This window comes from Nicotiana tabacum, chromosome 21, assembly GCF_000715075.1.
Source record: "Nicotiana tabacum cultivar K326 chromosome 21, ASM71507v2, whole genome shotgun sequence".
Classification (NCBI taxonomy): domain Eukaryota; kingdom Viridiplantae; phylum Streptophyta; class Magnoliopsida; order Solanales; family Solanaceae; genus Nicotiana; species Nicotiana tabacum.
This window is the reverse complement of record NC_134100.1, coordinates 20,673,505-20,701,416: the sequence shown is the minus strand read 5'-3', so window position 1 is coordinate 20,701,416 and position 27,912 is coordinate 20,673,505. Positions and strand designations below refer to the sequence as shown.

Genomic DNA, 27,912 nt, shown 5'->3' with positions numbered 1-27,912 from the left:
TAACCCGTTGAAGGACTCTGACACGTTTGTAGTAAGAATTCCACATCGTCTGTAGACATGTAATTTTTGAGTCGCACAGTTTTAAAGTTAGTTTTCGTATTTTTATGTTTTAAAATATCTACTTGAGTTATTATATAATTTTAGCCTATTTTATTTTTAATTTCAAATCAAATTAAAAAAAAAAAAGAGAAAAGAAAAAAAAGGAAAGTTTCAATCTATCTTATTAAATATGTTTGTTTTTGTTTTTATTTATTTAAGTTCGTTAGTATTTTTATAGTAGTATTATGCTAAGTTTGCCATAGTTTTTATATTTTTATTTTAGTATAATTCTTGAAAAATACAAAAAAAATTAAATTAATAAATATCTATATATAGTTTCATGTTTACCTTATTTCTATGTAGTTTAGGTTATTAAGATTTTTATATACATATATTTTCTTTTTACTATGATTTTCACTTTTATTTTTAATTTATATAAAATAAGATATATTAAAAAATATATATAGTTTCATATTATCACATAGTTTATTTAATTGAAATTAGTTTAGTTTTAATTTAAGAAATTGAGTTTGTCCTTTAATGGACCTTTTAAAAATTGAAGGAATCCAAATTTAGAGGCCCAATTTGGACAAGTAGAAGCCCAAAATCGGGCACCCATTCCCTTCCTTAACCCAACCCTTTGACCCGCCGGATGGACCCAGAACCCGCCCCGTTTTAATTTTTAATCTCAGCCATTCATCCCTTTTAATCCTATGGACGAGATTAATCCTCACCCCCATGTAAAACCTAATATTTCACAAACCCTAAATCTAATATACCCACTGACCCACCCTTCTCCTACATGAAGCTCCCGCCGCACAACCATGTCCAACTTGCCCGAATCACACCCAAAATCGGGCGAATCGTCTCGCTGAGTTTGCTGGTCCCCCCAACCTCTCTCTCTCTCTCTCTCTCTTCTCCATTTCATCCAAACCACGTGAAGAATATTCTCGAACTAATTTCTTTCTTCTTCGAGTATGTGATTGGACGAATGGGAAACGTGGGATTGATCTAAATCGATCCTAGCCTTCCATTCAACCGCGCGCTTACTTGGTTGAGAGATTTTTCGGTTCCTTGGAGATAAAGGCTAGAGGTTTCTAGGTTCGATATATAAGGGGTTCGTTTTCAGATTTGGGGAGGGATTTCTTGAGAGAAAAGCTAGGGTTTTGGGGTTTTGATTTTGAGTCCTCCTCTTAATCTAATTTTCAGTTTGTTCATAGATAAAAAAAAGGGTTCTGTTTCGTGTTGATAATCAGAAAATATTTTCAAAAAAAAAAAAAGTTAGCTCTTTCTGGTTCTTGTTTATATTTTTAGAAGTCAGAAAAATCAAAAAAAAGAACAACACAAAATAAATATAGTTCATTTTTCCAGTTCTGATTTAAGCATGGAGTTTGATTGAACTCTGGTGGTGTTCGAATTATTGGAGTCGCCGCTATGTTTCGGGTCGTGGCTCGTGGTTTCTGTTCGAAGATCCTGCTGAGTTTCTCTGTTCCGGATTCGCTCGATCCAAGGTTGTAACTGCAGAAATTTTGTTAATTGAAGCTGCATTTTCAGGTTCATTTTAAACTTTTCTCTTCTCTACTTGAATATATGTGGAACAAAGTAATTGTTGCTTGGCTTAAGCCATTAGTAATTTCTGAAGCCTTGTTTAATTTCTCTCTGATTTAGTTTGCGTTGTGTTGAGTGTGTGTTTGAGTCTTATCTTTCGGCGATACTTTCGTTCAGATGTGTTTAAGGTGCTTGCATCTTTGCCTTTGTGATTGTTCACGTACTTTTCCTTTACCAATATTGTTGAAATTCTATACGAAGCTTAGCAGTATGCCTGCTCTTATGATATTGAATGACTCAAAAAATGGAAATATGAAATTTGTACAATGGGTCTGTTTTTACATAAATCGACACTTGTTTTTGTAGTTTTTCTTTTTAAAAGGGTTTATCTACATAGTGTCTAGCTAATATATCTTTAGCTTTTTTAGATTCTCCATTAGTTCCATATTACATCTGTTAAAAGAAATTTGGCAATCTGCTTAAAGTTTTGTTCGAACTTAGTGTCGTATTAGTTGGCTTTGTTTGAGTTTAGTATTCATTTAGAAGTTTTGTTCATCCTCTGCTGAATATCACAAATTTAGCGCATAGGAGAGTGAAATGGAATGGTGTTAGTTTGGGAATCGAGATGGTAAGGATATGGAAATTTTGAGGATTATGTCGTTAATTTTCCCCCTTTTTGCGCCTTTCTTTCTTAATTAGTTTTCTAAAGGTCAATTTCGTCTCTTTAGCCATATTGCCACTTTAAGGATCAAGTTTGCAGTATTTCATATGGTGACATCATTTGATTGCTTTAGATATGATATTATTATCAGTAGTCTGTTTAGTGTGCCTTCCAAGACTCACGACTCTAACCCATTGTTCTTCGCCTATTTGTCGTTACTCTTTTAGTTTTTCATTAGTTTCTATATTTTTTAAATATTTGTCTGTCATGCCTGTGGAATGTGAAATTGAACATGGTGGAGGAATTGGACCTTAAATATCTTATTACTCTTGTTTATTCCTTTATCACTCGCTAGGAGCATGCTTAGGCCGACAACATTCGAGTAGGCAATATTAGAATTTTTCTATTTGTTTGCTTTTAATTTCGTGGCAAGAGGTCATTCCCCTAATTGAATTTATCCAGGGAATGCCCCGATGGGTTTGTATATATTATTATCCGAGGTATGCCCCGAAGAACTATGTAAATATTCTGGAGGCCTTGACGAGCATGGTGGAGAAGTCGTAGTATAGGTTAGCCTAAGATTTTTCTTTTCCTTTCCTTTTTATTTTCTTTTATTAGGCGGGGACGACCTCAAGACTTGTGTGTGTTTATTCTGCTTTTCTGTGATTTTACCTTAACTAGAATATTCTAAAAGCCAACTAGATTGGATACGCAACCGTACTAGTTACGGGACTTGGGGAGTGTCTAACACCTTCTCCCCGAGTCAAATGAACCCCCTTACCCAAACCTCTAGTGCGGACTTAGCTTTGAGTCCAAGTGTTTTAAAGGAAAAATATTTTCTAAAAAACCGGTGGCCTAGCACACCGAAATCAAATGCCAGCTGGCGACTCTGAGTTTTCCTTTTGAATACAATCTTTGTCACTTTCAGAAATTGAAAATCTTTTTCAGCTTTACTACAATCTTTTTATTTATTTAAGGGGGTTTAGTAAGGTTGGTTAAAAAGGGGTGTGACATCTCTGGCGACTCTGCTGGGGACAAGTAGGTTCGAGCTAGTACTTGATTTTGTTGGTTTTTAGGATATTCAGTTGAGGTTTTTATGTGTTTCGTTTGCTTTTTATTTTGTTTATGTCGTTTTTATTTGCTAGTTGTTTATTTATTTACAGTTTTTCCTTTATGTGTTACTGCTTTATAAATTGTCATCATTTGCATAACCATGAGTCTTCTTTCTGCAACAAGTCATGAAGCACGCGTCGCGTGCACGAACTCTTTGTTGAGTCACCCTTAATTTAGGAGGGGGTGGCGTAGGAGTGTGGGGTGGGCGGACAGCTAGAGCAGCCGTCATCGACCACGCGCCGCCCCGAATTGCCTTGTCTAGTGAACCCCAACCGTAGGTCAGCCTTTAGGTCATACTTATGTGCATCATATCATTCAAACCTAGCCGGGTTCGGTCCCAGGCACCGTGTCCCGTTGTAGGAGGCCTACCCAAATTATGTCAAAATGGGCTATGGCCCAAAAAGACATTTAATCATCCCTATGTGCTACATGTTGCATCTCTTTAGGGGTAAAATGGTTATTTGGCGGACCAAGGATATTTGAGGGTGAAATATAAAATGAAGTAGGTGATTTTACACTTTTCCATTATTTTCCAAAAAAAAAAGACAAAAAAATTGAAAATAGAAAATCCAAAAGATTTTACACTTTTCCATTATTTTCCAAAAAAACAAATTCAAAAAAAGGGAGAAAAAGAAAATCCCAAATAGATTTTACATCTTTTATCATTTTCCAAAAAAATTCAAAAAAAAAAAAGAAAAATAAGTCCAAAAATATTTTACATTTTCCATCATTTCTCAAAAGACAAAAAAAAAATGGTTTTCCAAATTAGTTGCATTTTTTGAAGGCTTTATCCCATGTTCAATCTTCCCGAACTAGACGAACCTGATTCTCATCTTTCGAGATGTGATACGTAGGCAACCCACATAGGGTCCAGTCTTCCTAGTATCTTAGGTTCTTGGCTTTGCGGGGTCTTAGCCATATCTTGCATTTCTAGCCACTTTCGGCCATTCTTGCAAATTGGGGTCATTTTCGCAAAGGTGGTTCAATAACCCATGTCTTAGGATCTTGAGTCCACAACTAGGTGTCATATTATTTTAAGGTCCGTCCTTTTCAAGTTTGCATCTTTAGCCACTTCTGGCCATATCAGCTGTTTTTGCAAAACGGGTAATTTCTGCAAATTAATTTTGGGCCATGATTATTAAGAGTTAGAATTCATATAAGCTTTAGTGAGGTATTCCCATGTCTTTGAGGTCACCTTTCTTGAGCTTGCATTTAGCCACTTTTGGCCCCTCAGGCCATTTTGCATAAATAGCCCAACCGTCCCCTAGGAAATGTCGCGGTGTCACATAATGTCTTGAGTCATTAACCATGTTTTTCTAATTCAGGTATGGATCCACTCACCAATGCTAGAGTATCAATGGTGGTCAAAGTCCCTAGAAGGCTAGTAAAATGGTGGAACATGTTCACATTATTTGAGCAATATGATTTGATGGGTAAATTAGGGACTCTTATTTCTTTGATGGACATCACTCCCCGTCCCGACCTTGTAGAAGCAATGTTGACATTTTGGGACCCACAGGGAATGGTATTCAATTTTGGTGATCTTGAGATGACACCCACCTTAGATGAGATAGCCGGGTTAACCTGCCTGCCATACCTAGACAAGGATTTAATTTACACAAGGGCTCATTCAAGCACCAAGTTCCTTAAGATCATAGGGATGGATTTGGAAACTCGCATGGGATGTATAGATCAATCTTGGGTACCTTTGGACTTTTTATTCGAGAGGTTTGCTCGTCCTACGGGGTATGAGACCTTCATAGATGAATTTTCCATATCATATGATTCTTGGAAGAAGAGGCGTCCTATGGTCTTCGCTATTGCATTGTTGGGTCTCATGGTATTTCCTTTGGAGGGTGTACATATTAGCATGCGTCTGGGGTCAATAGACTTTGAATTCTTCCATGATAAACACAGTGGTAAGGTCACCGTGGTTCCGACAATTTTGGCAGAGATCTATCGTGCTTTGACCAGGATTCGAGAAGGTGGGAGGTTCTTTGAGGGAAGCAACTTGTTGCTACAGCTGTGGATGATAGAACACTTACATCCTGCCACCATGTTTAAGAAAGATGTGATTGATCGTTGTCTGAGAGATCGAATGAAGTGCATCGAGCATAGGATGACGTTCGATAAGTTTGCCTTACCACTCGGAGTTCAGGATTGGGTTGATTATTTAGGATCCTTGACTGAAGAGAAAATTTTGTGGTCATACCTATGGATTGATTTGGACGTGATCTTAGCAGGGTCTCGCATGCAAGACTTCTTGGTACTGATCGGACTTTGGTGTACTAGACCATATACCCCTGCTAGAGTGATGCGTCAGTTAGGGAGGCGGCAAAAAGTCCCCTACATTCTTGATTCTCGTGACTTCATTAAGGAATTTGACACTATGCTGCATATGGAGGTCGACATCTAGACCTATTGGCATCGTGCAATGAAGATGGGTAGGGATACTTTAGCTGCTGACCAACATTCACCTGGGTATACCTATGAGTACTTCATATGGCTACAGTCTACTCAGCGGGGGGTTAGCAGGCCATTGCCCCGACGTGTTAGAGGAGTATTTGATGAGGAGTCCACCTCATGGATATTGCCTAGATAGTTGATGGATCGATTACCCAGGCGGAGGAGGCCCATGCAGCAGAAAGGGTTGGGGTTTGAGCTACACTTCAGTCACTGAGATCACAGTTGGCAGGGTTGGTAAAGAACATGGGATAGCACCGTGAGTACCTTACGAGAGTCAGCCTTCTAGATGTAGGCACGCATTCCAGGATTCCTATTCCCAGCATCGAGGTGTCCTTGCAGGGTATAATACAAACCTTAGATTTGATAGGATTGACGGGGCCATCCGGATCTTCATCGGACCCATCCCAGCTAAAACCGTCGCATTCAGGAGCAGCTTGAGGAGTCATTCTATTTAGATTTTTTGGAGATTGTCTTATGTTGTCTTTTACTTTCGCGACTTGTCTAGGAGTACTGGGTCCTTTAGGTAGTGTCAGAGTCTCTCATAGTGTAGTCGAGTCTGTCATGTCTTTCATTATCGTACTTCCCATTGTATTTTAATATCGAAAAGTTTTTAAATGAAAAAATCCCAAAAAGTTTTTAGTTTTAATTTATTTTCTATCACTTTTCCATAACTACGCTTGGTCTGATTCATGAGGGACATGATACGTAGGCAACCTACAGTGGGTTCAGTCAAATCATTTTTGGTTCAAAAAAAGAGATAGAGAGAGAGAGAAGAGATAAAAGAGAAAAAGGGATAAGAGGTGTTGGAAAAGAAAGAGAAGGAAGGATCAAAATGAGCAAATCGGGATGATGCCCTATGACCCTACGACCCTCAAAGCCATTTTAGAACCGTTAATTGTTGCTAGGTACATTGAACGTAATGTGATATTATTATTTGATAAATGCCCTAACGCTAACGTGGTGGTTTTGTGTTGTAGTCCTCTGTTATCTTTATTTAATAACAGAAAGGTGGTTAGTTTGTTGGCATCCTGGCAAGTCATCCATACAACACCCGATCAAAGCGCCAAACAGTCATGGCTAGCAAGGAAAAAGACATTGGAGTTGTAGACCCACCAAGGGAGATTGTTGAGTCGGAATCAGAATTGCAAGAGGAGGTCCGGAGGTTGAAGCACCAGATGGCGGAAATGTATCAGGCCTGGATTAAGGGACACCCTCCACCCTCGTTCCCTACCAACTACACAAAAAACCCTACTTCCATTCCACCACTCTCTCAATCCCAGATTCCCAATACCATTGATCTTTCCCCACAACACGCACCTAGTTTTACCCCTTACCACAACTACCCCGGCACTTCAGCCCAAATTGTTCATGCTCCGCCAGCCAAAACAACCTCGTACCCTGCTACGACATCTGCTCCTATTTTTGTACCCCCTCCACAAGCTACCCTCTACCGATCCTATAGTGAGCCCGCATTCCCCGCTACAGATGCCCACTACTATGCACCGGAGCCCACCTTCAAAGTCCCAGATTCTTACTCTTACACTCCCCAATTTGAGCCTCATGTTGAAACTGACAAACCACCCAAGAACGCAGAGCAAGAAGAGATATTTAGGAAGGTACAGAGTCTGGAGAAATCATTGAGAAATATGTAAGGGTTGGAAAACCAGGTGAGTGTGGCCTATAAGGATTTGTGTTTGTTCCCCGATGTCCAACTGCCTGTCGGGTTCAAGATGCCCAAGTTTGACTTGTATGACGGACATGGGGACCCTGTAGCTCATTTGAGGGGTTATTGCAGTAAAATGAGGGGCGCTGGGGGAAAAGACAAATTGCTAATAGCATACTTCAGCCAAAGTCTGAATGGGGCATCTTTAGAATGGTACACCCGCCAGGACGCTAGCAGGTGGTACACATGGGACAATATGGCTCAGGCCTTCGCCCGGCACTTTCAGTACGATATAGACATTGTTCTAGACCGCCCATATTTGACCAAGGTGGAAAAGAAACCTAGTGAAAGCTTTAGAGAATATGGGTTCCGAAGGAGGGAGCAAGTTGCACGAGTCAATCCTCCGATGGAAGAAGATGAGATGGTTAAATACTTTCTTCAAGCCCTGGAGCCCACTTACTATAGCCACTTGATCTTAGCCATTGGTAAGTCTTTCAATGATGTGGTAAAGATGGGAGAAATGGTGGAAGAGGGGCTCAAGTCGAGTAAGATCATGAGCTATTCTGCTATAAAAGCAACCACCCAGGCAATCCAAAGAGGACCGGAAGTTTGCTAGGCAAGAAGAAGAAGGAAGATGTCGTTATGGTTGTCTCCGGATCATGGCATGGCCAGACGAGTTCACCTCATCAGTACACCCATCCTCGACCCCGACCTCAAACCTACGCCCCAGCTCCGTATAATCCACCTCAACATTACTTTTCCCCGCAAAACCCTCAACACTCAGTTAGGCCATCCCAATACCTTATTCACCATGCACAGGCATATGATCAACCCCCTCCTTACCCAGAATGGCGTGCCCTAGTCCCACAGAATACCTACCCAGCTCCACAAAATGCCTATCCACCTCCACAACCTTACCAAAACCCTAATGGTTCAAATTTTCGAACAAGGCCAGAGTATAGAAGAGAGAGACAGCACCGAAAACAAACTTTTACCCCGCTTGGAGAATCCTATGCTAGTCTTTTTCAAAGGTTAAGACAGTTAGACGTCTTGAGGCCGGTTGAGTCAAAGATACCAAATCCTCCTCCAAAGAACCTCGATTATTCCTTGAGGTGCGCCTATTGTTCTGATGCTCCAGGGCATGACATAGAGAAGTGCTGGCATTTGAAAAGGGCAACCCAGGAGCTCATTGATACAAACCAAATTGTAGTCCAAAGCCCAGACGTGCCAAACATCAACCAAAACCCTTTGCCAGCCCATGGAGAGACACATATGATTGAAATAGTTCACAGGGATGGGGAGCCCAAGAAGTCTTCTAAGTCCATCATGATAATTGGGGCCAGTGAAAGTAATTTGGTTAAAGCTCCAGACTCTACCAAAGCAATGCCCTTGATAGTTGAAGGGGTGGCAGAAAAGCCGAGCTCACTCAATTCGAAACCACCAGTGTTGGTCGTGAAAGGGTTGTCGAAAGATATCGGGGCAAGTCCGGAAAGTTCAAAAGTGGTAGTACCAGGGATTCCAAGTAAGCCTGTCATAGTTGTGAAGGAGGCTCCTATTACCCCTATCATTATTAAACTGGTAACCCAGCTGCCAGTGGTGGAAGCCAAGGCTGTTCTGTGGAATTATAAACAAGTGATAGTGGCATACAAAGGAAAACAAATAGAGGAAAAAGTTAATGAAACTGGAGGATTGACTCGTTCTAGGAGATGTTTCACCCCAGAAGAATTAAGGAAAGTCAGGCCATTCAAGGATAGCCAAATGCCAATAAAGAAATCGATCATCGAGGAAGAGGCTGAGGAGTTCCTGAAAAAGATGAAAGTGCAGGATTATTCCATTATGGAGCAGTTAAGGAAAACACCAGCTTAGATTTCTCTTTTGTCTTTGCTGATACATTCAGATGAACATCGCAGGGTCTTGATGAAGATTTTGAATGAGACACATGTTCCTGATAAGATCACAGTGAACCACTTGGAAAAGATAGCTGGCAAGATCTTCGAAGAAATTAGGATCACTTTCTCGGACGATGAACTTCCTGTGGAGGGTACAGAACACAATCGAGCTTTTTATCTCACGGTAAAGTGCGAAGATTCTGTTGTCTCAGGAGTTTTGGTTGACAATGGCTCCAGTGCAAATATTTGTCCCCTGTCTACTCTGCAAAAACTGAAGATTGGCACCGAAAGAATCCACTTGAACAGTGTGTGTGTTCGAGGCTTTGATGGGGGAGGTAAAGATTCTGTTGGAGATATAATGCTCGAATTGTCGATAGGGCCAGTTGAGTTTACCATGGAATTCCAAGTGTTAGATGTGGCTGTCTACAACAATCTGTTGTTGGGCAGGCCCTGGATACATGCTGCTAAGGCAGTCCCGTCTTCTCTGCACCAAATGGTGAAGTTTGAATGGGACAGACAGGAAATAGTTGTGCATGGTGATGAGGACTGTCACACCTCCTTTTTCCAACCCCGCGAGGGTACAAGGGAGTTTTTCCAATTAAAGGGCAATCGAAACGGGATTTATTTATTTATTTCAGAGTCGCCACTTGGGAGATTTAGGGTGTCCCAAGTCACCAATTTTAATCCCGAATCGAGGAAAAGAATGACTCCATATTACAGTATGCATACAGAAATCCGGATAAGGAATTCTATTAACCCGGGAGAAGGTGTTAGGCATTCCCGAGTTCCGTGGTTCTAGCACGGTCGCTCAATTGTCATATTTAACTTATTTATCTGATTTTAATACAATTGTGAACCGATGTGCCAATCTTAACTTTTTACCACTTTATTATTATAATTATTATTTTTAAAAAAAATTAAAAATTGTGAACATCGTTTAAAACATGTCTTTGGATTACGTCACATGAAATGCACCCGCAATCCGGAACATATTTTATTCAATGTTTTAGGATTTAGATTTGGGTCGCATGAAATGCGCATCCGAGTTTAAGAAGGTAAAATTAATTAAATCGTGCCTAAAGAGTCTAGCGCGTCATTATCTTTGGGGAAGGAAGTGAAATTCACTAAACAATCCATCCCAAATTCTAAGTAATTTTTTTTTAAAAATAATTAAATAAATAAATGAGATTAGAGAATCCTGTAAATTTGTATTATTTACATCTATTTATTTTTAGCGAAATCCTTCCTTATTTTAAGAAAATCCTTTAATGACTACCTTTTTATTATTACTAAGTTTGTCTATAAATATAAAATCAATATCTACATTCTTGAAAATAACATATTAAATAGAAGAGAAAAACAAATATTAACAGAAAGTAATAAAAATTATAATCATAAATACAACATGGAATTATCGAAAAATAAAATAAAAAAAAATAAAAAAAAACTAATTATCCCATAGTTGGATTAAAATTCAAATTGTTAGTAAGACTTAAGCTTATTGAAACTAATTATTTACAAATACTGAAAATTGAAAGAAAGAAAAAAAACTTGATTACTAAACCATATTTCTAAAAAATTTAAACAATTTAACCTTAACTAACTTTGTTTTAATTCACATCATGTCCTAATACTTGTTCGCAAACTAATTCATGTTTTAACTGAAATTGACTACATGATTCCGAGTAACTTATCGTTGACGAAAAACCTTATGAATAAGGAACTTAGTTAACTTTTGCCAAACTGATTCAATAACGCCATTTTTTACGTTATTTCTTCTATATTTTTTTTTATTAAACAGTTTTAATTAATAATCAGGCTTAAATATATTTCCTAATAATCTGGTTAAGGCGTTATTTAATATGTCGCTATAATATGCCTAGTTATGACAAATGACAGTGATTTACAGAATAATAATACATGAATAACCTAAATACAATACAAAGACTAAATTAAACTAAATTAAAAATTTAACACTCCATTCTTCATTTCAGCTTACAAAATGCCAAAATTACAGTTGTGTACCTGATATTGTCAATATAAGAAGAAGAAAGTCAGCAACGTAATACGTAACACAGCAACAACAACAATAACCAGCAATAACCAGTCAACGAAAATCCCAGTGACAGCTTTGAAAAATTCAAAAATAAAATCCAGGAATGCCGAAAATAACGGACAGAAACCAAGGGAAATTTTCAGATTTTTGAAAATCTAGTTAATCTTCAACCCTTAATTTCTACACCTGTATACCAGAATATTTATCAGGTGTGTACTACTTCCTCTTCTAATTTTCAACTTTTTTTTTTCTTTTTCTTTGTATGTTTTTCTTTTCTTGAGAGTTACAATGTTTTTTTCAGAATAAATGTTCAGCTCTTTTTTTTTCTCTAATCTCTTTTTTTTTTCTGTCCCCCTTTTATTCTGATTTCCAGACCTCTTATAACCCATCCCATAAATCTTTAATCAATTAAAATCAACCCATTTTCTCTACCAAACCCATTATCTTCCCACTCATCCCCATTATATTAAATAAACATATCACACCACCCCATTTCATTTTGTCCCCCATGTTTCTTTTAAAATAATGCAAGATTCCCCTTTAAATTAAATTTTGTCCCCCCTTTATATTAAATAATAATATCACAACCCACCCCATTTCATTTTGTCCCCCATGCTTCAAATAAACAATTACAAAATGTACAATTCCTAAACTACCCCTTCCGACCTTACTGAAATTACCAAACTACCCCTGAACGTATTACAAATTTACCAAACTACCCATCAGCTATAACACATCAATTAATCAAACTTAACCAAAATATAGACAATATGATCAATTTCTAACAATGTTCAAACAACAATATGAACACGGATGAACATCATAACAACAATATCATATGAACATGATTTTAACAACATTTCAACAATAAATCACATGAACACAAATTGAACAACAAAGAACAACTAAAATTTGATTGAACAATATTTTAGCAACAAACAATCCTATTTTCGGATTCAACACCAACAACAAACAAAGTATGAAGATTTCTAAATTCAATCATATTGAACTTAAAATCAACTATAACAACATTACAACAAACAATTCTTATATTAAACTTTAAACAAGATTATGAGAACAATTCAAGCAATAATCATAAATGGTAAACAAGAAATCAAACTATACAAAATTCGGATTCAAGAACAATCAAACAAAGTATGAACATGGATGAACTATTTTAAACAACAAACATGACGGATTAAACGATTAAAACAATATATTCCTTTAATACAACTAAATTCTTTAAACAAATAACAAGATCGACGAAGAAACAATTATGAACTTAAACTTGAACTTAACAATATTAACAATTTCTAACAATACATAAACACATGAAACAAATTGAAGAAATAATTGATTAAATTTCAATTTGAATCTAACAAACATCAAACTAACAAATACTTACTTAAACAATAATACAAACATGAAATAAACATGAAAACAACTAATTAAACTTCTATTTTGAAATCTGAAAATTAATTTAACGAAACATATGAACAAACTAAAATTATTTCAACTACGGACAAACAAAACAAACATTGAATCATTTATCGATTTTGAATCCGAAAAACAACGAACAACAAAAAAATATGGACGAATTTTGAAAACATAAACCAACTAACCGATTCGAAACAACGACGAATAAACGAAGAAGATGGAGAGGAAGGAGCAGCAGTCCGCAGATGGCCATGGCAGCATCAAAGCTTGCTCATCCATGGCGGAAACGTGAGCAGCAGCAGTTGCTGCGTGATCTTGGCCGCGACGGAGACGAAGAAGAACAACGCAGCAGCAACAAATGGAGAAGCAACTACGGCAACCATTGATTCAATGTTTGTTCCTGAAGAAGCTGGACGCGGAGCTGCTCACGTTGATTCAAATGGAGAAGCTGCCGCGAAACAGCAACGTCGGGGAACTGGACGCGGCGAGAAGCAGTAACAGGCCGGAACGCAGCAGCAGCGGTGGAAACGGGCAGCAATGGCGTGTTTGAACGATGAGGAAGCAGCTGCGGCGAGCAAAAGGAGTTGAAGAAGAAGCCGCGATAGTAGCGGCGTGGCGCAGGCAGGTTGTTTGTTCGCCGTTGGTGCTCGCGACTGTGGTCGGAGCTCGTGACTATGGTCGCGCTGGCTGGGGTTCGATGACGAGGAACGCAGCCATGGCTGCTAGAGAAGCAGTGGTCGTCCATGGATGTCGAGCTCAAGCTTGAGCTCGACGAAGAAGATGAAAGCAAACGCGGGCAGCCATGGCGCAAAAACAAAAACGACAATGGTGAAGCTTGAGGGCAGCCATGGTTATGTGGTGAAGGGGTGGTTGTGGTGGAGATGGTGAAGTAGCCATTGATGGAGCTTTGCTTAAGGAAGAAGAAGAAGAAGAAAGATAGAAAGGGGGGGCGGGTGAGTTTTGGTCACTTTTAGGGTTTTCCTTTTATTTTTTGTTTTGTTTTGTGTCTTTGAAATGCAAGATAGGGGTATTGGGTCTTTTGGGTTATGGACTGGGTCGACCCAGTTCGAAATGGACTGGGTCGTAGGGAAGATTGGGCCATTTTTTGGGCCTGTGGCTTGAAATTGAATAAGAGGCCCAATTCCGACTTTCTTTATATTTTCGCTCTCTTTTCTTCTTTTATTTATCTAAAACTAAATTATAAAAATACTTAAACTATTATTAAGAACTAAATTAATTTATAAAAGCGCAAATTAACTCCCAATAACAATTAACGCACAATTAAGTATTAATTAAGCATAAAATTGTATATTTGAACATTAAATGCTAAAAATGCAAACGATGCCTATTTTTGTAATTTTTTTATTTTTGTAAAACAAATTTAATTATTATCAATTATAGAATTAAATCCTACATGCAAAATGCGACATATTTTTGTATTTTTTTATTAATTTAGCAAATAAACACGCACAGACAACTACAAATAATTATTCAAAATATCACAAAATTGCACACCAAAGAAAAATCATTTTATTTTTGAATTTTTGGGAGTAATTCTCATATAGGGCAAAAATCACGTGCTTACAAAATGAAGCGGACTCTATTGACTTTCACTACCCGATTACTAAAAAGGGGTCGTGGGTCTATCAGACTTTCGAAACAGTGTCTGTCGAGAAAATTCCTGAAGGAAAATGCATTCCGGGTCCTAAGCTATCCTCCGTGTCCATCATGGTTGCGAATGAAAAGTTGAAGAATGGTTTTGTGTCGGGCAAGGGTCTAGGCTCATCTCCACAGGGTATTGTGCATCCAGTGCGCCCCAATGGGAATCCTGGTATGTTTGGTTTGGGATTCACGCCCATAGAGAAGGACGTGAAAAGGGTTAAAAATCTGAAACAGAAGGTATGGTCGCTCTCCAAGCCCGTCCCACACATCTCTAAGTCTTTTGTCAAGACAGGGGCCGAAAAACCTCCAACCTACTCAATCCCAAAACCTATGGTAGATGTTGATGAAGAGCTGATCAAGAGGTTCCAAAGTCTGTTCGATGAGGTCAATATGGTAGGAGTTGGTGAAGACTCTAGTAAGGCAGATGTGCAGCTCGTTGGCTCAAATGTGAAGCTTAGCAATTGGGAAACTACTCCTCTCCCCACCAGGAAAGAGTTTTGGTAGTTATTTCCTTTCTGTTATTTGGGTTATTCCAGGGTTGTAATCCAGATTTTTAGTTTTTGCTTGTTTTGATGTTCAAACCCTTCTATCCTTTTATTTTCAATGAAATAAAATTTCCCGTTTTCCGTTATTCTTAATAGTGTTTTATTTTGTTCCTTTTTTCTTTTGTACAGTTCTTTTTATGCTGGTTGCAGTGACATGACTTGCATGAAGAATTTTCAGCCGAGTCTTAAAAGCCAATCTAATTCAGAAATAACAATCCAAGAAGTATAATATGATGATGAAATAGAACATGATGAAGAAGCAGCATTTGAGGAAATCAGTAAAGAGCTAAAACAAAAAAACCAAATCCTAATTTGAGTGAAACCGAAACAATCAATTTAGGGGACCAGGATGATGTTAGGAAAACCAAGATAAGTGTACATTTAGAACCGCAAGTTAAGGAGGAGATAATTAAAAAACTGTTTGAGTACAAAGATGTCTTTGCATGGTCATATGACGATATTCGGGCCTGAGCACTGATCTGGTAGTTCATAAATTGCCAATAATCCAGCATTCCCTCCTGTCAAGCAAAAGTTGCGAAAGTTCAAGACTGACATGAGTGTGAAGATCAAAGAAGAAATCACAAAGCAGCTTACTGCAAAGGTCATTCGGGTCACTCGATATCCCACTTGGTTAGCCAACGTTGTGCCAGTACCAAAGAAGGATGGTAAGACCAGGGTCTGTGTTGATTACTGTGATCTTAACAAAGCACGCCCAAAGGATTATTTTCCATTGCCGAACATTCACATTCTGATCAATAATTGTGCCAAGCATGAGATTGGGTCTTTTGTGGACTGTTACACTGGATATCACCAGATCTTGATGGATGAGGAAGATGCAAAAAAGACAGCATTCATCACGCCATGGGGAACATACTGTTATCAGGTAATGCCATTTCGTTTGAAGAATTCTGGGGCAACTTACATGAGGGCGATGGATACCATATTTCATGACATGATACATAGGGAGATCGAGGTTTATGTAGATGATGTGATCATAAAGTCAAAGAAGCAGTCTGATCATGTCAAAGACCTTAGGAAGTTTTTCCAAAGGCTCCGCAGGTACAACCTCAAGCTCAATCCAGCGAAATGTGCATTTGGTGTCCCGTCTAGGAAACTACTGGGATTCATGGTCAGTAGATGCGGTATTGAGTTGGATCCGTCGAAGATCAAAGTCATTCAAGAGTTACCGCTACCAAAGAACAAAACAGAGGTGATGAGTTTGCTTGGAAGGTTAAATTACATCAACAAGTTTATTGCTCAACTCACGACAACCTGTGAGCCCATCTTTAAGCTGCTAAAGAAGAATGCTACAGTTAAGTGGACTGACGAGTGTCAAGAAACATTTGATAAGATTAAGAGGTACCTGTCGAATCCACCTGTGCTGGTCCCACCAGAGCCTGGAAGACCTTTAATTCTCTATTTGACAGTCTTGGATAATTCTTTTGGTTGTGTATTGGGTCAACATGACATCACAGGAAAGAAGGAGCAAGCAATCTATTATCTCAGTAAGAAGTTCACTCCCTATGAGGTTAAGTACACTCTACTTGAAAGGACATGTTGCGCCCTGACGTGGGTGGCACAAAAGTTGAAGCATTATATTTTGTCCTACACTATTTACCTCATTTATCGCATGGATCCTCTAAAGTACATCTTTCAGAAGCCTATGCCTACGAGAAGACTTGCAAAATGGCAGATTTTACTTACAAAGTTTGACATCATCTATGTGACTCGGACCGCGATGAAAGCCCAAGCCTTGGCCAACCACTTGGCCGAGAATCCGGTGGATGATGAATATGAGCCACTGAAGACTTATTTTCCTGATGAAGAGGTCATGTGTGTTGACGAGGTTGACCACGATGAAAAGCCAGGTTGGAAACTCTTCTTCGATGGAGCTACTAACATGAAAGGTGTCGGGATAGGGGCTGTACTTATCTCTGAAACAGGGCAACACTACCTTGTGACAGCCCAACTTCGATTTCATTGCACCAACAATATGGCCAAGTATGAAGCATGCATTTTGGGTTTGGGGTTAGCTGTAGACATGAGAGTCCAAGAAATACTGGTTCTGGGATATTCAGATTTGTTGGTTCACCAGATTCAAGGAGAATGAGAGACTCGAGATTTGAAGCTCATACCATACCGACAGTGCCTGCATGATCTGTGTCAACGATTCAGGTCGGTTGAATTTAGACATATTCCCAGGATTCATAATGAGATTGCTGATGCCTTGGCTACTCTGGCGTCAATTTTACATCATCCAGATAAGGCTTATGTCGACCCCGTGCATATCCAAGTTCGTGATCAACATGCTTATTGTAATGTGGTAGAAGAGGAAATCGATGGCGAACCTTGGTTCCATGATATCAAGGAATACATCAGGTCGGGGGTATATCCACTACATGTTACAGGTGACCAAAAGAGAACCATTCGATGTTTGGCTAGTAGATATTTCTTGAGTGGAGGAATCTTGTACAAGAGGACTCCGGATTTAGGACTGCTGAGGTGCATAGATGCTAAAGAAGCTTCAACTATCATGGCCGAAGTGCATTCCAGAGTTTACGGGCCGCATATGAACGGGTATGTCTTGGCAAAGAAGATACTTCGAGTAGGTTATTATTGGCTCACCATGGAACGGGATTGTATCAGTTTTGTTCGCAAGTGTCATCAATGCCAGGTACACGGTGATTTGATTCATTCTTCCCCATCTGAGTTACACACAATGTCTGCACCTTGGCCCTTTGTTGCTTGGGGCATGGACGTTATTGGACCAATTGAGCCGGCAGCATCAAACGGGCATAGGTTTATCCTGGTGGCCATTGATTACTTTACCAAGTGGGTCGAAGCTGTAACTTTGAAGTCCGTGACCAAGAATGTAGTGGTGGATTTTGTGCATTCAAACATCATTTTTTGGTTCGGAATTCCCAAGGTGATCATCACAGACAATGCTGCTAATCTCAATAGTCATTTGATGAAAGAAGTATGCCAACAGTTCAAGATCATGCATCGAAACTTCACTCCGTATCGCCCCAAGGCAAATGGAGCTGTTGAGGCCGCTAACAAGAACATAAAGAAGATACTTCGTAAGATGGTGCAAGGTTCTAGGCAATTGCATGAAAAGTTGCCTTTTGCCTTACTGGGTTATCGCACTACTATTCGCACTTCAGTAGGTGCAACTCCTTATTCGCTAGTATATGGAACTGAGGCAGTTATACCTGCAGAAGTTGAGATTTCATCCCATTGGATCGTTGCAGAAGCTGAAATTGATGATGATAAATGGGTCAAAACCCAGCTTGAGTAGTTGAGTTTGATTTATGAGAAAAGATTGGCTGCAGTACGTCATGGTCAATTGTATCATAAGAGAAATGGCAAGAGCATACAACAAAAAAGTGCGTCCTCGGAAATTCGAAGTGGGCCAGATGGTATTGAAACGCATCCTTCCTTACCAGGTGGAAGCTAAAGGCAAGTTCGCCCCAAACTGGCAGGGGCCATTCATTGTGACAAGAGTGTTGCCCAATGGTGCTTTGTATTTAACAGACATAGAAGGCAAATGTGTAGATATGGCTATCAACTCTGATGTAGTTAAGAGGTATGTATGATTTCTTTGCTTACCTTCAATTGTACTTTGTACTTGGCATGTTCAAAATTGAAATGACGAAGGCGTTTTGTTCCGCTACCCAAACACTTTCATCCTTTGCTACCCCTTTTGAGCCTTATTTATTTTCTTTCATACCCCTCTTTTGGAATCAGTAGTAGAAGTAGAGAGTGAAAAAATGATGATGATGAATGAGTGAAAATAAGAAAAATGGAAGGAAAAAAAAGAAGAAAAAATAAAAGATAAAGAAAAAACAAGAAAGAAAAAGAAGAAAAAGAAGAAAAGAAAAGTAAAAGCAACAAAAACAAACAACTTTCTTTTGAACTACGTTCGACCTGATTCCCTTTTAAGGATACGTAGGCAGCCTTACGGTTCGGTCTCATCAAAATAAAAATTAAATTTCCCCAGACCCAAAAATTAAATTGACCCTTTTTTTATCTTAAATTAGTTTGAGCCTTCATGCCACCCTTTCTTTATAACCCTATCCAAAAACCTACATTGCGGTCCAAAGAAAGACCTTCCGATCAATCTTTAAGGATGCCAGGTCAAGCAAGATAGAGGTATGATTTACATCATGGGTAACACTTCGTTCATGGGCACAAGAAAAAAATAAATAAAATGAGAGAGTCTTATTGGTGAAAACCCTCATAGGCACTGTAAGGCGATGGTGAGCTGAGAGAAAATTTAAAATGAGAGAGTCTTATTGGTGAAAATCCTTGCGGGCACCGTAAAGCGCTGGTGAGATGAGAGATAAACAAATGAGAGAGGCTTGTTGGTGAAAACCCTTTATGGCACTACAAGTCGAATGAGGCTCATGACTTTATAGAGAAATTGGATCAGTGAAAGCCCGGTTTTTCAAGTATGAAGACATGACATGAACTGAAAATATGATTGGTTGGACAGATTAGGCTGATCAGTCCGAAATGCGTGTCATGATCATTGGAGCTGGATGCTTCCTTCAGATAAGTCTTCTTTTTCTCATTCTTTTTAATATAGCCATCTTTGTTCAAAATTTTCCTTTGTTCCTTTTGTCGAAAATCATTTCACTTTGCTCTTTGAGTTTATCCTTATGAGTCTCTTTCGAGTTAGCCCTTGTTGAACAAGCAGGAAAGGATTTCAAAGCCTACTACCAGCTTCTAAATTGCACTAAGCGGAGTGCGTCCAGGCACATCACAATTGACTTGATTTAGAATAAGCAGTATGGTGATAACTGAGGTTCAGGCAATCAAGCGAATCTTGAATTTTGAGAAAATACAAGGATTCAGCAACTTTCAAAATGGAAACACAATGCAACAAGTGAGCGTGACAGATTCAGGTCATGCAAAGGTTTTGTGGTCCAGTTCCAATCAAAAGGTTAAACAACTCCTTGCTAGCCTGAAGCAGCTAATCAGAACGAAGCATGGCAGTGGCGGAAGCAGACGCTCATCAATGATATCACAAACTAACCACCACGTTTTCAAACTAACAAGATTTTATTTGTCTGAAACAGGGGCAAGAAAATTTTTTAATCCACAGGGACCTCCCATGGAAAAGCATGGTTCACGGAGTAAGAAATTCTATTCAGAATCCTCCAAGAAGAGAGCATGGCTCAGGTAAGTTCATTCTTAATCTCAGGACCCTCTTGGATAATGGGACTTAATTTTAAAAAGTTTTCAGGACCCTCCTGGATAATGGAATTTAATTTTAAGTTTTCAGGACCCTCCTGGATAATAAGATTTAATTTTAAGTTTTCAGGACCCTCCTGGATAATGAGATTTAATTTAAAAAAGTTTTCAGGACCCTCCTGGATAATGGGATTTAATTTTAAAAGTTCTCAGGACCCTCCTGGATAATGGGATTTAAATTTAAAAGTTTTCAGAACCCTCCTGAATAATGGGATTTAATTTTAAGTTTTCAGGACCCTCCTGGATAATGGGATTTAATTTTCGACATTGCAGGACCCTCCGGGATAATGGAATTTAATTTTCAAGTTTGCAGGATCCTCTTGGATAATGGGATTTAATTTTAAGTTTTCAGAACCCTCCTAGACAATGGGATTTAATTTTCAAGTTTGCAGGACCCTCCTGGATAATGGGATTTAATTTTTAAAGTTCTCAGGACCTTCCTGGATAATGGGATTTAATTTAAAATTTTAAGGACCCTCCTGGATAATGGGATTTAGTTTTTAAATTTTCAGGACCTTCCTGGATAATGAGATTTAATTTAAAGTTTTCAGGGCCCTCCTGGATAATGAGATTTATTACTTTAGAAAATATAATTTAGCTTTAAAGTTATCACTCTTAAGATGAGATTTAATTTAAAGTTTTCAAGGCCCTCCTGGATAATGGAATTTAGCTTTTAAATTCTTAGAGCTCTGTAGGTAACATGATCCGATTAACACTCACAAATATGCCCAGATCCCAAACTGGGCAGAAAAATTTCTCTTGTTTTGTTTGTTTTTTTGCAATATCAGGCACCCACCGGGATAACGAGGGAATACAGATTCAAGTTTTGGTAATCAGCCGCCCACCTGGATAATGAGGGAATACATTTCAAGTTTTAGCAATCAGGCACCCACCTGGATAATGAGGGAATACAGATTCAAGTTTTGGTAATCAGGCACCCACCTGGATAACGAGGGAATACAATTCAAGTTTTAGCAATCAGGCGCCCACCTGGATAACGAGGGAATACAATTTCAAGTTTTAGCAATCAGGCGCCCACTTGGATAACGAGGAAATACAGATTCAAGTTTTGGTAATCAGGCACCCACCTGGATAACGAGGGAATACGTTTCAAGTTTTAGTAATCAGGCGCCCACCTGGATAACAAGGGAATACAGTTTCAAGTTTTAGCAATCATGCGCTCACCTGGATAACGAGGGAATACGTTTCAAGTTTTAGCAATCAGACGTCCACCTAGATAACGAGGGAATACAATTCAAGTTTTTGGTAATTAGGCGCCCACCTGGATAACAAGGGAATACAGTTCACGTTGTTGATAATGAGGCACCCACCTAGATAACGAGGGAATACAGTTCAAGTTGTTGGTAATCAGGCACCCACCTGGATAACGAGGGAATATAATTCAAGTTGTTGGTAATCAGGTGCCCACCTGGAGAACTAGGGAATCCATTTCAGAATTATTATGATTTTCAAGTCAGGAACAGGCGCCCACCTGGAGAATGGGGGAAGTCATCTCAAGTTTCAAGTTTTAATGGAAGGCGCCCACCTGGATAACGAGGGAATACAATTCAAGTTTTTGGTAATCAGGCACTCACATGGATAACGAGGGAATACAATTCAAGTTGTTGGTAATCAGTCACCCACCTAGATAACGAGGGAATACAGTTCAAGTTGTTTGTAATCAGGTACCCACCTGGATAACGAGGGAATACAATTCAAGTTATTGGTAATCAGGCGCCCACCTGGAGAACGAGGGAATCCATTTTTAGAGTTACTTCAATTCGCAAATTTAAGAAGCATCAGGAGCCCTCCTGAAGAACAGGGTCCATTTTTCAGTTTCATATTAAAGATCAAGTAGAGATTCGCAGAAGATTCGAGACAAGAAGTAGATAGGATATTGTATTTTTCTTTTACTTTTGCTGTAATTTTTTCCTTTTATTTTTATGTAATGGCAGGAACCGCGGACCGGAACCACGGCAGCACTTCACTCGGCTCTCCACCTCGGTATACTCCATCGCTCTTCTCATTCCGAACTACACGTGGCCTGATTCCTTTATAACCAAGGATATGTAGGCAGCTCAGATACCAGGGCTCGGTCACATTCTCTTTTCTTGAGTTTTGTCTCTCTAAATAAGGATTGAGTCAAAAAACATGTCTTGTTGTTCTTTGTCTGAAAACACTTTGTGTTTTCCGTCAAAGAGGGGCAGTTGTAGACATGTAATTTTTGACTCGCACAATTTTAAAGTTAGTTTTCGTATTTTTATGTTTTAAAATATCTACTTGAGTTATTATGTAATTTTAACCTATTTTATTTTTAATTTCAATTCAAATTGAAAAAAAGAGAGAAAAGAAAAAAAGGAAAGTTTCAATTTATCTTATTAGATATGTTTGTTTTTGTTTTTATTTATTTAAGTTCATTAGTATTTTTATAGTAGTATTATGCTAAGTTTGCCATGGTTTTTATATTTTTATTTTAGTATAAAAAATAAAAAAAAAAATAAAATAAATTAAATTAATAAATATTTATATATAGTTTCATGTTTACCTTATTTCTATGTAGTTTAGGTTATTAAGATTTTTATAGCCATATATTTTGTTTTTACTATGATTTTCACTTTTACTTTTAATTTATATAAAACATGATATATTATAAAATATATATATAGTCTCATATTATAAAACGTGATATATTAAAAAATATATATAGTTTCATATTATCACATAGTTTATTTAATTGAAATTAGTTTAGTTTTAATTTAAGAAATTGAGTTTGTCCTTTAATGGACCTTTTAAAAATTGAAGGAATCCAAATTTAGAGGCCCAATTTGGACAAGTAGAAGCCCAAAATCAGGCAGCCCATTCCCTTCCTTAACCCAACCCTTTGACCCGCCGGATCGACCCAGAACCCGCCCCGTTTTAATTTTTAATCTCAGTCATTCATCCCTTTTAATCCTATGGACGAGATTAATCCCCACCCCCATGTAAAACCTAACATTTCACAAACCCTAAATCTAAGATACCCACTGACCCACCCTTCTCCTACATGAAGCTGTCGCCGCACAACCATGTCCAACTCGCCCGAATCACACCCAAAATCGAGCGAATCGACTCACCCAAAATTGAGTTTGCTGGTCCCCCCAACCTCTCTCTCTCTCCTCTCCACTTCATCTAAACCACGTGAAGAATATTCTCGAACTAATTTCTTTTTTCTCACTCATTTTTTGCACGCCCGACAGAGAATCTCTTCGAGTATGTGATTGGATGAATGGGAAACGTAGGATTGATCTAAATCGATCCTAGCCTTCCATTCAACCATGCGCTTACTTGGTTGAGAGATTTTTCTGTTCCTTGGAGAGAAAGGCTGGAGGTTTCTAGGTTCGATATATAAGGGGTTCGTTTTCAGATTTGGGGAGGGATTTCTTGAGAGAAAAGCTAGGGTTTTGGGGTTTTGATTTTGAGTCCTCCTCTTCATCTAATTTTCAATTTGTTCATAGATAAAAAAGGGTTCTGTTTCGTGTTGATAATCAGAAAATATTTTCAAAAAAAAAAAAGTTAGCTCTTTCTGGTTCTTGTTTATATTTTTAGAAGTCAGAAAAATCAAAAAAAGAACAACACAAAAAAAATATAGTTCATTTTTTCTCTTGAATGCCAGTTTCTGATTTAAGCATGGAGTTTGATTGAACTCTGGTGGTGTTCGAATTTTTGGAGTCGCCTCTATGTTTTGGGTCGTGGCTCGTGGTTTCTGTTCGAAGATCCTGCTGAGTTTCTCTGTTCCGGATTCACTCGATCCAAGGTTGTAACTGCAGAAATTTTGTTAATTGAAGCTGCATTTTCAGGTTCATTTTAAACTTTTCTCTTCTTTACTTGAATAAATGTGGAACTAAGTAATTGTTGCTTGGCTTAAGCCATTAGTAATTTCTGAAGCCTTGTTTAATTTCTCTCTGATTTAGTTTGCGTTGTGTTGAGTGTGTGTTTGAGTCTTATCTTCCGGCGACACTTTCGTTCAGATGTGTTTAAGGTGCTTGCATCTTTACCTTTGTGATGTTCAGTACTTTTCCTTTAGCAATATTGTTGAAATTCTATACAAAGCTTAGCAGTATGCCTGCTCTTATGCTGTTGAATGACTCAAAAATGGAAATATGAAGTTTGTACAGTGGGTCTGTTTTTACATAAATCGACACTTATTTTTGTAGTTTTTCTTTTTAAAAGGGTTTATCTACATAGTTTCTAGCTAATATATCTTTAGCTCTTTTAGATTCTCCATTGGTTCCATATTACATCTGTTAAAAGAAATTTGGCAATCTGCGTAAAGTTTTGTTCGGACTTGGCGTCGTGTTAGTTGGCTTTGTTTGAGTTTAGTAAACATTTAGAAGTTTTGTTCATCCTCTGCTGAATATCACAAGTTTAGCGCATAGGAGAGTAAAATGGAATGGTGTTAGTTTGGGAATATAGATGGTAAGGATATGGAAATTTTGAGGATTATGTCGTTAATTTCCCCCCTTATTGCGCCTTTCTTTCTTAATTAGTTTTCTAAATTAGTTTTCTTTAGGTCAATTCCCTCTCTTTAGCTATATTGCCACTTTAAGGATCAAGTTTGTAGTATTTCATATGGTGACATCATTTGATTGCTTTAGATATGATATTATTATCAGTAGTGTGTTTGGTGTGCCTTCCAAGACTCACTACTCTAACCCATTTTTCTTCGCCTATTTGTTGTTACTCTTTTAGTTTTTCTTTAGTTTCTATCTTCTCTAAATATTTGTTTGTCATGCCCGTGGAATGCGAAATTGAACATGGGGGAAGAATTGGACCTTAAATATCTTATTACTCTTGTTTATTGCTTTATTACTCGTTAGGAGCATGCTTAGGCCGACAACATTCGAGTAGGCAATATTAGGATTTTTCTATTTGTTTGCTTTTAATTTCGTGGCAAGAGGTCGTTCCCCTAGTTGAATTTATTCGGGGAATTTCCCGAGGGGTTTGTATATATTATTATCCGGGGTATGCCCCGAAGAACTATGTAAATATTCTGGAGGCCTTGACGAGCATGGTGGAGAAGTCGTAGTATATATTAGCCTAGGATTTTTCTTTTCCTTTTTATTTTCTTTTATTAGGCGGGGACGACCTCAAGCCTTGTGTGTGTTTATTCTGCTTTCCTATGATTTTACCTTAACTAGAATATTCTAAAAGCCAACTAGATTGGATACGCAATCGTACTAGTTACGGGACTTGGGGAGTGCCTAACACCTTCTCCCCGAGTCAAATGAACCCCCTTACCCAAACCTCTGGTGCGGACTTAGCTTTGAGTCCAAGTGTTTTAAAGAAAAAATATTTTCTAAAAACCCGGTGGCCTAGCACACCGAAATCAAATGCCAGGTGGCGACTCTGAGTTTTCCTTTTGAATACAATCTTTGTCACTTTCAGAAATTGAAAATCCTTTTCAGCTTTACTACAATCTTTTTATTTATTTAAGAGGGTTTAGTAAGGCTGGTTAAAAAGGGGTGTGACATCGTTTGCCACCATCCGCATGCAACGTCCACTTTTCAGAGTCATATCGCATTAACCAATGATAGGCTGCATCGTCTTCTTGCCTGATAGAATCCATACACCTCCGAATTTATGATGTTGGTGGTTTGTTGCTGCCATCCACATCAAATCATGTAGATCCTTGTTGGGATGTGCCTTCTGGAAATTGGTCTTCAAGTGCCTCACGCAGTAATGGTGGTATGCATAAGGTTCTTTCTATGCAGGCAAGTTCTCAACAGAACCTAATATACCACCGTGTCGATCAGATATTAGACAAATACCTGAACGTTGTTTGACAACGTGCTCTTTCAGGTGGTTCAAAAATAGTGTCCACATCTCTGTGCTTTCATTGGCACAAACAACAAAAGCTAGAGAAAATATTTGTCCATTAGCATCCACTGCCACTGCTATCAATAGCTAAATATCGTATTTTCTATAGACATGAGTTCCGTCTATAGATATTACGGGCCGGCAATGCAAAAAACCATCAATTGCTGGCTTAAATGCCCAGAACACGTAATTGAATATATATATTCTAGTTTACCTGGAATCCGCTCAAGCTTCCATTCAACAACCGTCCCGGGGTTAAACTGATGCAGTGCAGCCATGTACCTAGGCAGATCTGCAAATGGCGTATTTCAGTTACCATAGACTATTTCAAATGCTCTTTTGTGCCCGAGATATGCCTTTCTTTTAGTAATTGTATGGCCATGTTCCTGGTGGACTGTTGTAATGCACTCTTTGATTTTATACCTTATGGACGCTTCGAGGTGCGGAATAAGTACACGAGAAATCAAGTCAATATCCAAGTTGAAGTGATTCCCGTTGAATGTGTCCATTTCTCATGTGTGGGTGGGAATGTATTTACCCACTTTCCACATACCTGTCTTCTTCTTGGGCGCACGCAATATCCAATTACATGGCCAAAACCACCTGCAGCAAACAGCCTTGTAGAATATCGGACTTGACTCCCATACCTGCATCTCACGACACTCTTTTACGTTGTGCATTTTACAAGCCCTGCTTAAGCGCGCTTTATCAGGAAAAACATCTCCTTTGCAAGCACTGTTGGTCTAGACTCATCCCACATTGATGTCCGGATTTCATCAAAATCCCTTGTGAGAGCTTCCACATCCGGCACGGTTGGCAAGTTATCAATGTAAGGAATCTCCCTTGAATGAAACGACACTTCGGACTCGTACACTCTTCGTCTAGGGGGTCTCTCTTCAAATCAGGTCCTTCCTCCTCATCCTGCTCATCACCATCCTCACGAGGAAAGGGTGTCTCGTCTCCGGATTCATCGACATTGTTATCGTAATCACTGTTTTGTTCCTCACTCTGTGCATCTGCCAGATCCCGATGTAATACGTCGTTTTCGGTCAATTGAGTGAGTACGGGTGGTTCAACTTGCTTGTTTTCACTGCACAACCAACAAAAATATAAGCTATTAAATTAATAAATGCTTTCCATGTGGCTATATCACTTCACTTACAAGTCGTAATGTGATGAAATTCCATGATGGACATTTTCAATTCGGTGATGACTACCGGATGGGCCACTTGTAAAATTCATATCCAGACGGTACCCCCTATTAAATATATGAGCGTTAATACAAATTCAATACGCCAAAAATATACATAATTAACACAAATGAAAATTGAAGTTTACCACTCGTCTTGTGAATTATGGAAAGTAGGGTATAAATTATTTTCTCGCTGCTCATTCGTCGGCGGTGATGAGTTTAAATCAAGAAAAACTCTTTCATCCGGAACCTGTCCGGCAAAAACTGCTCCAGAATAACCACTCGATGACTGAGGGTCATCTCTACTACGCACAACCTCGTTTTTTGGAACATCTTCGACCTTCACGTACATCTCCAACATTGTGATTACAAGATATTTCCGGCATTCGTCCGGAGTCCTCAGAAAATCACTCAAAGTTTCATCATCGTCGATGTTAAACTCCGAGTAAAAAGCAACCACTTGCGGAGTGACGGAATACGGATATCTTCCGGTTACTTTAAGTATCACTGAACGTTTCCTCACACTCAT

At 38.6% G+C, this 27,912-nt stretch overlaps 2 protein-coding genes across 3 annotated transcripts; both read left to right on the top strand.

The window, feature by feature from the left end:
- The first annotated feature begins 821 nt into the window (after window positions 1–821).
- On the top strand, window positions 822–6,473 carry LOC107830358 (uncharacterized). 2 transcript variants are annotated; one of them, XM_016657886.2, is made up of 3 exons: window positions 844–1,593; window positions 2,711–2,817; window positions 4,687–6,473. In XM_016657886.2, exon 3 carries the CDS (start codon window positions 4,689–4,691, stop codon window positions 5,775–5,777), a length of 1,089 nt encoding a protein of 362 aa, XP_016513372.1. In that variant the 5' UTR covers window positions 844–1,593; window positions 2,711–2,817; window positions 4,687–4,688; the 3' UTR covers window positions 5,778–6,473. The 2 variants fall into 2 exon arrangements, with proteins under 2 accessions (XP_016513373.1, XP_016513372.1); XM_016657887.2 differs by lacking the exon at window positions 2,711–2,817 and having other exon boundaries at window positions 822–1,593.
- Window positions 6,474–7,746: 1,273 nt separating this feature from the next.
- LOC142175158 (uncharacterized) lies at window positions 7,747–13,370 on the top strand. Its single transcript, XM_075241736.1, has 4 exons — window positions 7,747–7,975; window positions 8,077–9,224; window positions 9,468–9,880; window positions 13,169–13,370. The coding sequence occupies exons 1-4, from the start codon at window positions 7,747–7,749 to the stop codon at window positions 13,368–13,370; spliced, it is 1,992 nt and encodes a 663-aa protein (XP_075097837.1).
- Window positions 13,371–27,912: the final 14,542 nt, after the last annotated feature.

What these genes read in the sequence shown, in the direction of transcription:
- LOC107830358 (XM_016657887.2), top strand. Translation starts at nt 4,689, where the DNA reads ATGGATCCACTCACCAATGCTAGAGTATCAATGGTGGTCAAAGTCCCT.
- LOC142175158 (XM_075241736.1), top strand. Translation starts at nt 7,747, where the DNA reads ATGGCTCAGGCCTTCGCCCGGCACTTTCAGTACGATATAGACATTGTT. An exon ending in CCCCAGAAGAATTAAGGAAA is followed by an intron (nt 9,225 to 9,467) that starts GTCAGGCCATTC and finishes CACTTGGAAAAG; the next exon opens with ATAGCTGGCAAGATCTTCGA. An exon ending in TCTCTGCACCAAATGGTGAA is followed by an intron (nt 9,881 to 13,168) that starts GTTTGAATGGGA and finishes AAACGTGAGCAG; the next exon opens with CAGCAGTTGCTGCGTGATCT.